The sequence below is a fragment of the Vanessa tameamea genome, chromosome 10, assembly GCF_037043105.1.
Source record: "Vanessa tameamea isolate UH-Manoa-2023 chromosome 10, ilVanTame1 primary haplotype, whole genome shotgun sequence".
Classification (NCBI taxonomy): domain Eukaryota; kingdom Metazoa; phylum Arthropoda; class Insecta; order Lepidoptera; family Nymphalidae; genus Vanessa; species Vanessa tameamea.
The window spans coordinates 4,783,137-4,797,467 of NC_087318.1; the positions used below are offsets into that span (position 1 = coordinate 4,783,137).

Sequence of the window (14,331 nt, forward strand, 5' to 3'; positions counted from 1 at the left end):
CTTATTAGATATTTTAGTTAGTAGACTTCACTCTTATCTGAATCTTATAGACATGAATTAATTATTTCGGTGCAAAATTAAGTAAAATGTTACAAACAAATAATTGAGAGAAAGTTAATAGTATATTTTTATTGTTAAATAGTTTTGTAGTAAAATTAGATTTAAGGGAATTTAATATTTACGCTCTAACGATGTTTCCACGAGCGAAAGTTTCAGAGAGAGAGAGAGTTAAAGGACCGCAATTTATCAATGAACAAACAAACAAAGAAGGCTACAATACTTTCATTAAATAGTAAATGTTATTTTTCGTTTTCAGAACTAATTAGTGACTTTCGACAGCGATCAATGTATCTACATTGACTATCATACGTTCACAAAAATTAACGCTTAAATTCACAAACTTTCGGAACGAATTCCTCTTTTCTTCATTGCATTTTCGTATTTTATGAATCGTTTATGGTTATTTTGTAGATTTGTCTGAAGTAGTATCGGCTAATTAACATTAACGTGTTTATTGATTCAAAAGCGTTATGTCTAATGATATGCCTTAAAGATGGACACAACGGACACGATACGATGTCATCATAGTCGTAAAAACACTGATGTCGCGAAAGTCTTGCGTAATTGTTTTCATCTGGAGGTCGTTCAAGTGCAAGAAGTATTTTTACAAAGTTTTATTTAATATTATAATTATATATACCTTTTAAATTAATATTTAAGTTTTTATTAAATGTTATTTATAGTCGTAAAAACACTGATGTCGCGAAAGTCTTGCGTAATTGTTTTCATCTGGAGGTCGTTTAAGTGCAAGAAGTATTTATACAAATTTTTATTTAATATTATAATTATATATACCTTTTAAATTAATTATTAAGTTTTTATTAAATTTTATTCAGCAGTTTTTTTTATGATCGTTTCTAGTATAAATTTATAAAAAATATTGTATCAGACTGCGCTCAAAAAAACGGATCAAATTTATAGTCTATTAAAAACGTAAGAATTAATTACATCAAATGTTAGAATTACAACGAAAATATGACCTCTCTGTGGTTAAATCAGACGTCAATGGAGGTTGTGGTTGAGCATAATAATTTATACATGTAATATCGGTTTCTTGATATTATTTCTTGAACGAGACTGATGCTAATTCATCGTAAAGCTATTTTATTATCATTTATAGTGTTATTTCTTATAATATCGTAATATAATATCTCTCAGTGAGCGTAAAAGAAAGTCAAACATGGTAATATTGGCTGTTGCTTTGTTTTTATAATTTCTATCACTTTTTCTTTTAAAATACTTACGCGTAAGATTTCTACGTTTCTTTACACAACTATGGTTGCTTCAAAATGCCTTAAGTCTATTAAGACTATATGTTGATTAAGACATTTGTACTTCAAGGTATGGATATCAACATTTTGTGTGTGAAATCTTTATTACATCAATAATGCATTACATAAAATATATATATATATATATATATATATATTTTACATATTTGAATAGAATTTAACTATTGATTATTATTTTACGAAATATTCAGGAATTCCGGATAGAAAGGCCGAGTAACTGGCGAAGTAATTGTGTGAAACGGTACTAAAAATAATAACGAACTAACCCGCTTAAATATATTATTTAAAACGACCGCAATAATTACCGCTAATATATAATACTTGCATTAGCATTTCAAACAATGCGTAGCGAGACATGACTTTTGTATACTCATCTTGCTTATATATTCCACTGATAAGCGTGATTATTGTTAAGTCTTCATATATACGAGACCTCGTTAAAACTGAATAGATTTTTATTTATACGAATATTCAATGCCGTGAAACAATATTATTGTAATGATTTAAATGAATTTATACTATAATACGGAGGTTTCCATTATTACGTAAAATAATGTAGATGTTCTTGTATGTGTGTTTTTAAATAGAAATGCCGATAACAATCGGCTCCTAGGTGGTAATTGGTCACCACCACCCATAGACGTTGTCGGGTTATAAGAGTGAGGGAAAATACAATGGACCTGTGCTTGCGCACAGACTTGTGCCCTATTATATGTGCTGCGTTGTTGGCTAGTCTCTCTTGAGTGTAGTCGCCTTGGCCGAAATCAGTCAGGATTACATAAGGAGTGTTTGATGATTGTATTGCGTTACCAAATATATAAATATATGTTATATACACAGACACAACCCTTTTTACACTGGACCAGTCACCTTTAGAACAAACAAAGAGATTATTAAAAACCGCCTATTACTATGATATAATATAATATAATATGACTATAATTAAAATAATGTAGTTTTGAACGTTAAAAAGTAAAGTGTATTTAAAAATATGCCTCTACGTAATACCATCGGCGGCGATAATATATTATTATAATAGAAATAAAAGTTTGATAAATATCGTTTAATAATTTTTCGAGTTATCAGTAACATGAACATAAGAAATACGTTGAATATATTTAAAAAGTATGCCCATATAACATGCATCGATATGGACGCGAACGCAGGTGAAGCGACATGAATTGTATGTAAATACGGATGAATAAATTATTAATGGCATATAAGTGTATATTATATGATGCTCGTTCTACGACCCACTTGTGACTATGCAAATAACTACCATGGTAAAGTTACAGTGACTGCTCCGAGTAATTGTTAGGGACGCCTTTAATTATAAAGCACGGTTGTAAATATGTAGAGTATTGTTGAGTGTGTTATTAGTTTAAGTCTTAAGTAGGTATATTCATCTTGATTGACTGCTCGTAAGAACTCGATGCAGATACGACCTTATCGAGATAACGTTTCATCGTGATATTATTTATTATGTTTTTTGTAACATAATAATAAGATAGTTTATTGACAATACTTAACACTTTATAAAACCAAACCAACGTATGAAAATGTAAGTTCTTCTGAGAAACGGCCAGAAGCTTACTATTTTTCGTTAATAAAAAATAAAAATAAAACATTCTTAACATAAAACATTCGAACACTTAAGTAAACTTTTAAAGAATAATGTTTTAAAATCGTTTTTCGCAACAACAAAATACATGGTAAATTGAAAATGATTGTTAAAAAAAGAAATTACTCGTTCGAACTTGAACTGTTTTACTCAAATTCTAATCAAAATTAATGTTTGTTTTCGCATTCGTTACCTTATCAAAAAACTCTTTATTATTTTATTAAACTACGTCATTTGAACTTGTAAAATGCAGGAAGCAACTGCGGAGCACAGCTATTTAGTAATAATAATTATAACGCTTTGATTTCATTATTAATTCCATGCAAAAAATTACATATCAACTGTGTTTTTGAATTTTTTTGTGCCATCCAAAGTGTTAAATATCATATTATGAAATGTAATCTTGTGTGAAAATATAATATTTCTGAAGTTTTTCTTGTTCTTGTATCTTTGGTATCGTTTATCTTTGTTCATATCCTATTGTAATAGACTATATCTGATACCGTTCGTCTTGAGATAGAACACCTCGTCCTCAATAACACAATATCTAGATTTTGTTTTCCAGCAAAGGACGACTTATGTTATCTATAGATTTTATTTTATATCAAATTTAGAATAAATTGCATAACAATATATTAACAGGATTTTCAACGAAAGGAATCTTTAAAAGTTATTAATTAATTGCCTCGTTATGAAACGCTAATCACAGTCAGGTCTGTTGAACGAAATTGACTTCGATATTAACGCTTATTGGTCTTCTAGTGCGTCATCGACTACCACCGACCATTGACCAATGACCATTCAGATTAGTCAAACTGACTTTGAATAGTATTCTTTGAAACCGTAGGTTAGTCTCTAGATAATGCTAAACTGTTTTTTTTTTTAATTTACTATAACTTTTGTCAAATGCTTTATAAATAATTACTAAAAGATGGAACGTCAAAATAGTAAAGTTTAGTAAAACAAATTGTTCTGTCTTTTTTGTTTATTGTTAATTTAGTATCTCCAGAGATATTTCGTCACGTTGTTTTCCTTCACCGCCGAGCACGAGATGAATTATAAACACAAATTAAGCACCTACATGAAAATTCAGTGGTGTTTGCCTGGGTTTGAACCCGCAATCATCGGTTAAGATGCATGCGTGTATAACTAACCACTTCCCCACGCGGGCCATCTTGGCTCTATATGAATTAAATGACATAAACCGAACAAAAATTTAGTTCTGTCAAAAATAACTTTTACATAGTTCAGTGAATCATTCATCATTCATACTACCAAATCTTTTAGCAAAGTCCGTCGTATGTCCAAAGTCCAATTTAAGCTAATAAATTCGTTATTGGCGAATGTGAAACAAATTTCGTTCCGTCTGCAATATATCATCTGTGATGTAAACTTTTGCAGCAAATTACTTACTCGTATCGCGTGTGGACGAAAGCGTTCGTTTTTTGGACGGCATGTGCCAAAGATGATGGTTTTTGAGGTTCATCTCAAATCACGTCCAAGTCCTGTAGTAATTTTAATATATACATCGAAGTATTTATAAAATTCTTTTTTTTTAATTTAATTTTTCTATCATACGTAACTATACATTTAATTCAATTGGGAATAACACAGATCAAGGAAGCTTCCCTTGATTGACATTTAACCATAATGTAATCAATATCAGTTTAGTCGAGTTCTGCGTGACTTGTGGAAAAGACAGGCACATATCTATATATACACATATCAATAATATATTGAAGCTGACGATTATATATTTGCAGATTATTTCATGTTATAAACACATTAAGTCTCGCTATTTAAAAGCGGTTACGTCGTAGTGAAAATAAACAATTGACTGCCGGCAGTTCCGTTTGTATGCGAATGGTGCTCGGTTTAATGTCGAATCGCATTAGTAAATTATTATAATAACACAGCGGCTGGGACCGTGTGGCGCAATAGAAAGTGAAACTACAAAATACTGACGATTGACAAACAACGCATCAAATGAATGCGACAGTTGTGTACATTTTGTATTCATTCGAAGGTAATCAGCGACAGTTGAATTCAAATAAAAATAAACACGTTACAGAGCACTACTAGCAAAGACAATAATTGAAGATCAAACGTTAAGAAAATTTGTTATCAATAGCGGAATAAATGTCTCAAGTAATCTCATAAATCAAAAATTACTCATCGGATATATATTTCGTAGATAGCACATAAGATATATCGCTTGCGTATTTCAAAATAACAAAAAAAATCTTTATCGGTGAAAATTTGAACAGTGTTTTTATCACATAAAATGACAGAGCTAATGTTATCAGCACTTACTGACATCGACAGTTGTAAGCTGCGCTATCAGAAGATATCGGTTCTACGTTTATTTATAGCGGAATATTGTTTGAAGATAACGCTACTGCTGCACTTAAACTAGTTTTCACGAATCTTTTGCTAATAGTTAAAATGCAACAAAGTACTTGGATAATCATTTTAAGTTTAAAAATGATGTTATAGTACTTCTCATATCAAACTATTTAATTAGATCATGCACCCTTGATAGGTTTTGTAGGCTTTAATATATAGATATCCCTCTGGCGCCTGGCTACTTAGATCAAAGTAAACTTCGCTGTTCAGGGAGAGGCAATAGCGCCAGCGTCTTGGGAATAAAGCTTAAGGCTTTATAACAATGTATATGACTGCATATACTTTTTATATTATAATTTGTTATTTTGTTATTAATATTGTTGTACATATATCTATATTTATAATACATATACTAATCATACTAATATTATAAATGCGAAAGTTTGGATAGATGGCTGTTTGTTTCTCAATTAAATCAAAATGATTGAACGAACCTAAAAGAAATTTGGCATGGATATAAATTATAGTCTGGAATAGCACGTAGGTTTTATTTTATCCCGTAAAAATCTTAATTTGTGAACTGGCTTATATAAAAAAATGCTTGTTATTTATCCGGTTGATTACAAACTTTGTACAGTTGTTGTTGGTACTTGGTTTCTGGTATAGTACTATTAAAGCACGAATGTCGGATCAAATAATTGTTCGCAAAAAATATATCGCATATTAGCTAGCGTTTAATAAGAAAATAAAAAAAATATATATGACTTCCGTTACTTAAAACATGTTATTTTCAAAACATGCATAACTTCTTATAAACATCTGACGTTACGTCTGATAACCTCGTTTCTATTTGCTCTAGATCTCGTCTAAAGTATGAGCGATGATACAGCTTCAAGTACCTTCGTTATCAAAGAAACAAGAGCTCTTATAAAAATACACATCTTATTTTACAACCGCACGACGACTCAAATTTCCAATGAATAGAATTATCGAAACCAATACTAAAATATATATAACTATTATTTACATTTTAAAATATAATTATTTTTTCACATTAAAATTCGGTTTTATTATCTCGACGATTAATCGCGCGAAGTTACAAGTTAAGTCTTCATAACATTTAGTAATGAACATCAGTACTAATAAAAAACGTACCGAAACTGTTTTAAGCGCTTGTCTTTATAGTCATGATCGAAATAATAAAATTAATTACGATTTTAAATATGAATAAGAAGTACATATTGATATGTAATAAAGATTCGAATTAAAATAAGCGGCAGTTATATAGTTGGTACGTATGTGTGTACGTTACACGTTCATGTAAATAAGTGTACCTAGCTAATAATAATAATTAATTTTATTAATATAATATTACTAATAAAATAATATAATACAAAATGGACCAAAACAAATCAGGAATAGTATGGAACTCCAAACCGTAACTATAATATAGGGTCGAATTTAAGAAGTAATACTGTGTTCTCTTATGGCCTATTCATTCCGCTTAACTTGCAACAATGTCAATCATTTTTATATTATTTTATAGATCGGTGGATGGTTCAAAAGCTCACCGGATAGGAAACGGTCACAACTGCTCATTACCATTGGTGTCATAAAGAAATTAATCCTTCAATACATCGCCAAAGCCCCACCAACTTTGGGAACTGAGATGTTGCGTCCCTGTAGTTACACTGTCTCACTCACCCTTCAAAACCGGAACACAACACTACAAAGTATTGCTATTTGGAGGTAGAATATATGTTGTGTAAGTAGTACCTACCTACCCAGACGGGCTTGCACAAAACCTTACCACGCAGTAAAAGTTTTTTTAAAAAAATTACATTAAGATTTGGATATACCTAAATCATCCGAATATACCGAAATAAATATCATAGCGCTAACTAGCAATTATACTTTAAATTAAAAATATATCTTTGTTAATTTATATTCTCAGCTCAAATGCCTAATAAACGTAACTCTTAAGTAACCTATCAAAGTAAATTCCACGTTTAATTTATAAGTTCTCAATTCAAATTCAATTCACAGGCTTATTATTACCTAACAATGTGTTTAATTCATGGTATGCGAATACGTGTCGTAGCCCTTGATTCCTTTTTGAACAAAATCCAGCGTAACCACTGATTTGTAATCACGAGTGACAGTCACTTAATGGAAAATCGTGAATAGCTACTCCAATGTACGCGTACGGATACTTAAACACTACTTGATTGTGCTAATTTATTTAAGTAATAGTATATTTGTATTGTGACAATTAAATCTAGTGAGAACTTTGTAGTCATTGTTTTATTTCTTTTGTAGTAATTATGTTAAAAACCGAAATTTTATTGAAACGTATATATATTATTCTAGGTCATATAAATGTCACATTTAATTTTTATATTGTGTTAAACTTATTTGAATAACGAATTTTAATATTTAAATTCCATTCGGGCTTATCAATTTATGTTTTTATTGTTTTATAGACGGGCGGTGCAGACAGCGCCAGCGGAGGCTCTGGTGGCTCGGGCATGGAGTGCCTGCAGTTGCGCTCGCCTCCTGGACCCTTTCATTACCTCATCTCGGAGCAGGCTAAGTCTCTCGTAGCTCTTCAGGTAATTGAGATATAAAAATTTTTTTTTTGTATGTACTAAATATTTATTTTTCTATAAAAAATAAATGAATTTATGCTTGTCCTCTATAAGTTCCTCAACTATTTGTCCAACTGTGATGTTGGTAAGTTGATCTGTGATTGAAGGCGAAAAACCATTTGGTATTGTACATTTGTCCTTTACTAAATAGTTACCTACGCTTGATGTAGAACCTTATGCTATCCGTTTGAAGCCGAGACGGTTATTCATTTTATATTAAAAATATTAACGTAATCGTAATAATGTATTATGAGAATTTGCTATTCTTTACCTTAATTTAGAACGATCAATTCCAGGAACTCCAGAATGAGGTCGGGGCATTACTCGAATTTCGCGATCTCGTCATCGAGACATTCCCGAACTTGCGCTCTAAGATGGCGCCATCGACACCGGCGAGCGGTACACGTAGGGATTGGGAACCCGGAGTGCGTGTGCGACGTAAGCTCGCCGGAGGCAGTGGAGACACAGCGAGGACAAAACCCCAGCCATCAGTTCAGGATTCTGGTTTCAGTACAGAAACATCGTGTGGCAAAGACGCCCACTCCTCGGCCTCTGCATCCGCTTCCGCATCTCGCTCTCGCCCCCTTGAAGACGAACTGTGGGCACTTCTCGATGTCATACAACGAAAAGGTGTTCGATTACGGGACGAAGCTGAGTTATTACGAGGTGAACTCGACGAAAGACCTTCGGAAACAGCAGAGGAATCCTTCGCACGAGCGTTGTCCACTGGATGTGGGGATTGCACGGACTTGGTTCGGTTACGAACAGAGAGAGACGCTTTACTCGCGCATGCAGCTCAACTGGAAGCGGCAGCGGCTGCCAGCCCACCACCTGCTGCCACCACCCCCCTCGGACGACTGGATAATGCCCTGGACACGCCATCACGACCGCCGCGCGTTCCGACCCCGGACTCGAAGAAGTTCGCTGCGATTCTCCTCGAGAGTAATCCCGTCGAACTTCAACGACAACTACTCATATCCACCGTTCAGAATCAGGTCCGTAACATATTATTCGTTTAGAATTATTTAACGATCACTAAAATATATTTTTTGACTTAAACATAAAAGAGACAAATTATATAACACATAACCTTTTATTACTTCTGCAAGTCATTGTAACCATATAATAATGAATTATTTGCTTATTTTTAAAGTTCTATGCGATTACCAATGATGAGTCATGTCTCTTCTACATAGGGTACACATTGCACAATTTACTGGTTTCTTTGTCAACTTTCTCTCCTTGATCCGTAAACTATCAAATATGAACAATCATTCGAAAAAATATGAAAGACTTTTATGATGACAAACATTTCTCTTTAGTCTTTTAATCATGATCATTACTAAATCCCTTTAACAAACAAACACTGGTAATAAAAAAAAAACATAATATCTCTCCATTGCCCTTGTAATCTAGGTGAATTATATTGCGGAACAAATGAGGTAAAACTGTAAGTGCAATTTGTCACCGATTAAATAGATTGGTGCACTTACGAAAGCTCTACTAACTAGTTGACGTAATGTAAATTTCGGCAGAATTACGAGGAACGGTAAAACTAATGAAGTGTGGCCAAATCATTCGACAATCGCTGTAAATTAACCACTCACTAAATAGATCTTTCACGCCATCGAATACATCTTTAACTTAAAGAACTGATAACTTCCTTTTTTTTTTAAGTCGGTTAAATAGAAGGAAATAGAATACCTACATAAATGTAAAGCAATTATTTTTTGATATCGAGAAAAGGAACGGGAAGGACATCATTGAACTATTTTCTACAATAATAAAACTCACTTCAATCAAAAATAGATGGATACTGAAACATATTTATTTCGTATCGAATAAAAAAATATAGAAAAGAGTTATTTATCAACATTTTCTGTAATAAAAACACATAAAAGTTGCTCATGTTCCGACCGGGTGGATTTGTTTTGTTGCAGCCTGAGTGAACTCACAACTATAGCCACTTGGACTATATCATATCAGTATATATATACAGGGTTATTGGTAATTCGACGTATTCCCGTTAGGAGTTGATAGGGGTGACTATTTGCGATAATTTGAACCCCCATATGCATGATGCAAATGTGAACCATTATTGAGTTATCACGTTTTTTAGATTTTTTCAAAATTAGTCAAAAATGCAACTTCAAAAATTTATTTAAAAAAAAGTATCAATTAAAATCTATTTTTTCTTCTGATTTATAAAAACGATTAAACACTGGATATTTTTCAATATTTAAACAATAATTATCGGTCCAAATTTAAAAATGCGAGATGGAAAACGATATTATTTCAATGTTTTTTTTTATTTTTTTTCCTCAAATATGCCTGAAAAACAAAAAAAAACATTATGAAACTTGTTCTGCAGATTATTTTAAAAACATAATCTTTTAATAATCTTTCCGAAAATGTATAAAAACTAGGAATTTATTTCAAAGCAACCGAAATAAAATGATCAGAAAGGACGCTGGTGGAAATTCGTATTCGAATATGACCGAATTCGTACTAAAGGTCGCTCTTTAAAATTCCCACAAATTTGATTTAATATAATAACCAATGTAAAAAAACTTACTTACTTACTTAATACAAATTTAAAATAAAATTTAGATACATAAACAGTTCAGTAGCTAAGTTACAATTAAGATATTTTGTAATTTAGCCTAGTTCTTGCTCGAAGAACTAGGCATTTTTATGTATGTTATGTTGCTCGAAGTGACTTTTGCGAACGCAAAGTCGTATTCTTTTTCTAAATTGTGACTTAACTAACGAACTAGTCAAATTATTCCGTATTGTATTTGAAGCGTTCATAATTCTTATTTTGATGCAACATGTTCTGTAATGATATGTATACAGTTTTGTATTATAAATAAAAAATAAATAAATTTATGGATGTCATATTGATTTTCTTGGTAATACAAGTAGCATTACAATGATGAAAGATAATATTTGGCAAAAAGAGTTGCCAGATAGTAATGAAACAAACACAGCGTAAAAAACGCGGTTCACATTCATCATCCGTTTGTCTGAGTTTAGAAATAAATTTCATAACCTCAAGGTTTTCTCAAGCGATGCCCTTTGAATTCCTAATGCGTTTTGCATAATTCATGCATCTTCATTATCGAGAGGTCATATGGATTGTAAAATAATAAAACATGTTGAAATTTGTGTCTATTGTAATTGACATTATATTTTATGGACCAAAGATGCAACAACCGTTGCCTAGGATAAAGATAAAACATTTATTATAGAATTGTCCGTTTTGATTCTAAATTGAATTCAAATCTATTTTGATTTAATTTCAACTTGTATCTACTTATAATTATTTTACTAAGAATTGTTCTTCTTCTTCGTTTTTCTTCTTATTCTTAGTAAAATATCACAAAGTTTACTTGTTCTCGTTGGCTAGCGTGAAATCCTTAACTTCTAATTCCGCATCGGACCAATTGATTTTTTCTTGATTGAGGTAATGGGCTGAAGTAAAAATTGACAAAGTGATGTTTAAACTCCCGTGCCTTGTGTAGCGCTTAAATAAGTCGCCTCTACGCTTGTACTCACACTTGTTACTATAGGAAGACCTGTTTTACATAAAGAAAAATGATGTATTACATCAATAAATATTTTTAAATATCAATTTAATTTTTTTAATGATTTTTCAGGTGATCACCTCTAAGCTAAGGCGTGAGGCGGCGCACCGCACAGTGCTGTTGGAGAAGCTGGAGCGAGCACGGGACCAGAATGAAGACCTCAAGTTCAGAGTAAGAGACGCTATACATATAGTACTTCACTAAATACGAACTAGGAGATTTTTACTTTGATCACAAAGAAAACGCAGTCTACGTATTCCGCCATATTGACACTATCTAGAAAATTCGTAGAAAATAAAAAAGTTCGAATAGACCATTAAATTATTACTTTAAGCACACAACGCTAAAGCTTACATAATTAAAGTAGACAAATATTTTTACATTTGCTGCCATTTGGTTTTGAAAAGAGAAATTATTCCATGAGTCTTTAACTAATAGTTCGAGATTTAGTTTACCAAGTGGATGTTTACAATTACCAACGAGGCGATTGACGATAGAAGTTTATAGGTCTTAACAAAATGGCGTCTCAATGAGATAATCACGTCTTTCACCTCGACAACGAATAATTATAATACGTCAATATCATTTTATAGCACTAATTACATATATTGAACTTTTTTTATTTTCCTCATGTTTATCGCGGTGTGACTTTTTTTGTTTGACGTCACTTTTTTGTAATTGTCGGTTTTACTATAATAAAGATTACAGAGTAGCTGTTAATTCGATATGACAGCGTAGATCCTTAAATCATTACATTATATTCCGAATCTTAATAAATCCGTTTTTTGTGTATGTATCAAAATTTATTTTTTGAAGAAATTATTGAAGATTTTTTTTACTATTAATAAGTAGAATTAAAAGAAAAATGATAAATATAACGAGAGCATACCATCTAACGATGATATAAATCTCCACTCGACAGCTAGAGGAGAAGAGCATAGAGCTAGAGGGAGCGCGCGCGCGCGTCCGCCAGCTCGAGGGCAAGCAGAGCCGCTCGCACAGCAGCATGCGCGAGATGGAGCCGCTGGCGCTGCCGCTGGCGCCGCCCGCGCCCGAGTCGCCGCGGCCGAGCGAGTCGCCGCGCCAGGCCGACACGCCGCGCGCGCGGCCGTCGCGCATCCCGCGCCACACGCACACGGCGCACAAGGCCGCCGCGCCGCGCCCGCCGCCGCGCCCGCCCTCGGCGCACTCGGCGCACTCGGGCCGCTCGGCGCGCTCGGCCGCGTCCACGCGCTCGGGCGGCGCGGCGCGCAAGGACGCCAAGTGCGCCGTGCCCGTGCGCCGCTCGCCCTCGCACGACAGCAAGGTGCGCACGTCGCGCTCCTTCTGGAACGCCTGGTTCTCCTTCAAGGACTCGTAGGCGTCCGACACCGTGTGACAGTGCACCCGATCAGTGACTCACCCGCTAATAACTGTTCTGTGATCGTTCGGTCCCGGGGGCGGCGCGCTCTAGTTCATGCCATTATGTCGATCGTAAGTTTTGGTTTCGTTTCGTTTGGTTCTCGTCGCCGACTATGATTTCTTACGGTCCGGTCGCGTCTCGAGCGGTAGGACTCGGACCGAATGGTAGAGTAGACGGTAGCATGTCACTAACCGATCTCCCACTAACTACACAGTTAACCGCCATGTTCAATGTAATTAATAAACGCTTTGAGAATTATCTTATTTCTGTCAACGTCGAGGTGACAGATAATTATATTTAAAAAAAAAATACCCAAATTTAATTATTATTATTTTAGTCTTATTTTCTTTGTCGAAATTATTATTTTAAGTATAAAAATACAGCAAAAATCGAAGCACATAAAATATAAGAGGTGTTATGTAAAAGTTGATGTCTGGGGGAGACCTAATTTATCGCAAAACTTTTGTTTTCAGTTCCATCCCCTGTGCAACAACTTTATGTGGTATGGGTCTGTTATGTAATTTTTGTTTTCCTGTAGATTAGTTGCGTGTTTGCTCACCGTACTCTGGTTGTGTTTGGTTTATTAATTCACAATGTTACTTTGTTCACTATATTTTTATCACTAAATTGTTTTCAAACATTTTACTAAAATGAATTAAACTAAAGTGACAAAATTTAATGTCACTAGTACTTATAATGGTAACTAAGCAATCCCAAAACAATTGTTTTTATTTACTTTTTTGTTCATATTATAACCTTAAATTTTGTCAAATTTTGTGAGGACGCCATGCTTTTTCTGTTAAACTATCCTTGATTACTACCTCTTTTCGTCGTGATCAACAAAAGTCATATAGAAAAAACATGCACGCATTACATTTTATGGTTTAACATTTATGTAGTTAGTTCATTTATTTATTTTGTTAACTATGATTTGTTATTATATTATTTTCAAAGTAATTGACATAGTGGCATAACGGTAATAATTGGCTAGTCACAAAGCGAAACATCACTCCTTCGCTCTACCCACTTGGCTCAAATTGCACTGTTGACGCAAATCGACATTCACAAATATAAAGCAACACTTGCCGGCACCATTTAGACAAAAAAATACTTAATTTTGCAAAAAGGAAAAACAAGTATCTAACACAGGCTGTATGTGTTTAAACTCATTGAATAATATTCAACTAGACGTATTGTAATTTTTAAGCACCTTTGTATTATATAATGCGGGAAATAAATATCATCTGATCTAATTTGAAATACTTTTGTTTTGTGAAATCTCAAGTCTTAACATGACATACAGGCCACGGGTCGAGACTATATTGTCACTTTATTATCACGTCACCGAGTTGAAGTTGAATGATTTTTTATCAAG

The 14,331-nt window shown here is 33.4% G+C and overlaps 1 protein-coding gene across 7 annotated transcripts in view; it reads left to right on the top strand.

Moving 5' to 3' along the window:
* The window catches only part of Jvl (javelin-like), a 74,356-nt gene that overhangs the window by 58,141 nt on the left and 1,884 nt on the right, over window positions 1–14,331 (top strand). For 3 of the 7 annotated variants that reach the window (XM_064215951.1, XM_064215954.1, XM_064215953.1), the window contains exons 2-6: window positions 7,803–7,931; window positions 8,264–8,962; window positions 11,627–11,725; window positions 12,477–12,860; window positions 13,430–13,458. In XM_064215951.1, coding sequence (XP_064072021.1) covers window positions 7,803–7,931; window positions 8,264–8,962; window positions 11,627–11,725; window positions 12,477–12,860; window positions 13,430–13,458 — 1,340 coding nt within the window. Of the gene's footprint in view, window positions 1–7,802; window positions 7,932–8,263; window positions 8,963–11,626; window positions 11,726–12,476; window positions 13,028–13,429; window positions 14,208–14,331 lie in introns of those variants that run through there. The other 4 variants (XR_010309240.1, XR_010309241.1, XR_010309239.1 and 1 more) reach the window with 4 other exon arrangements.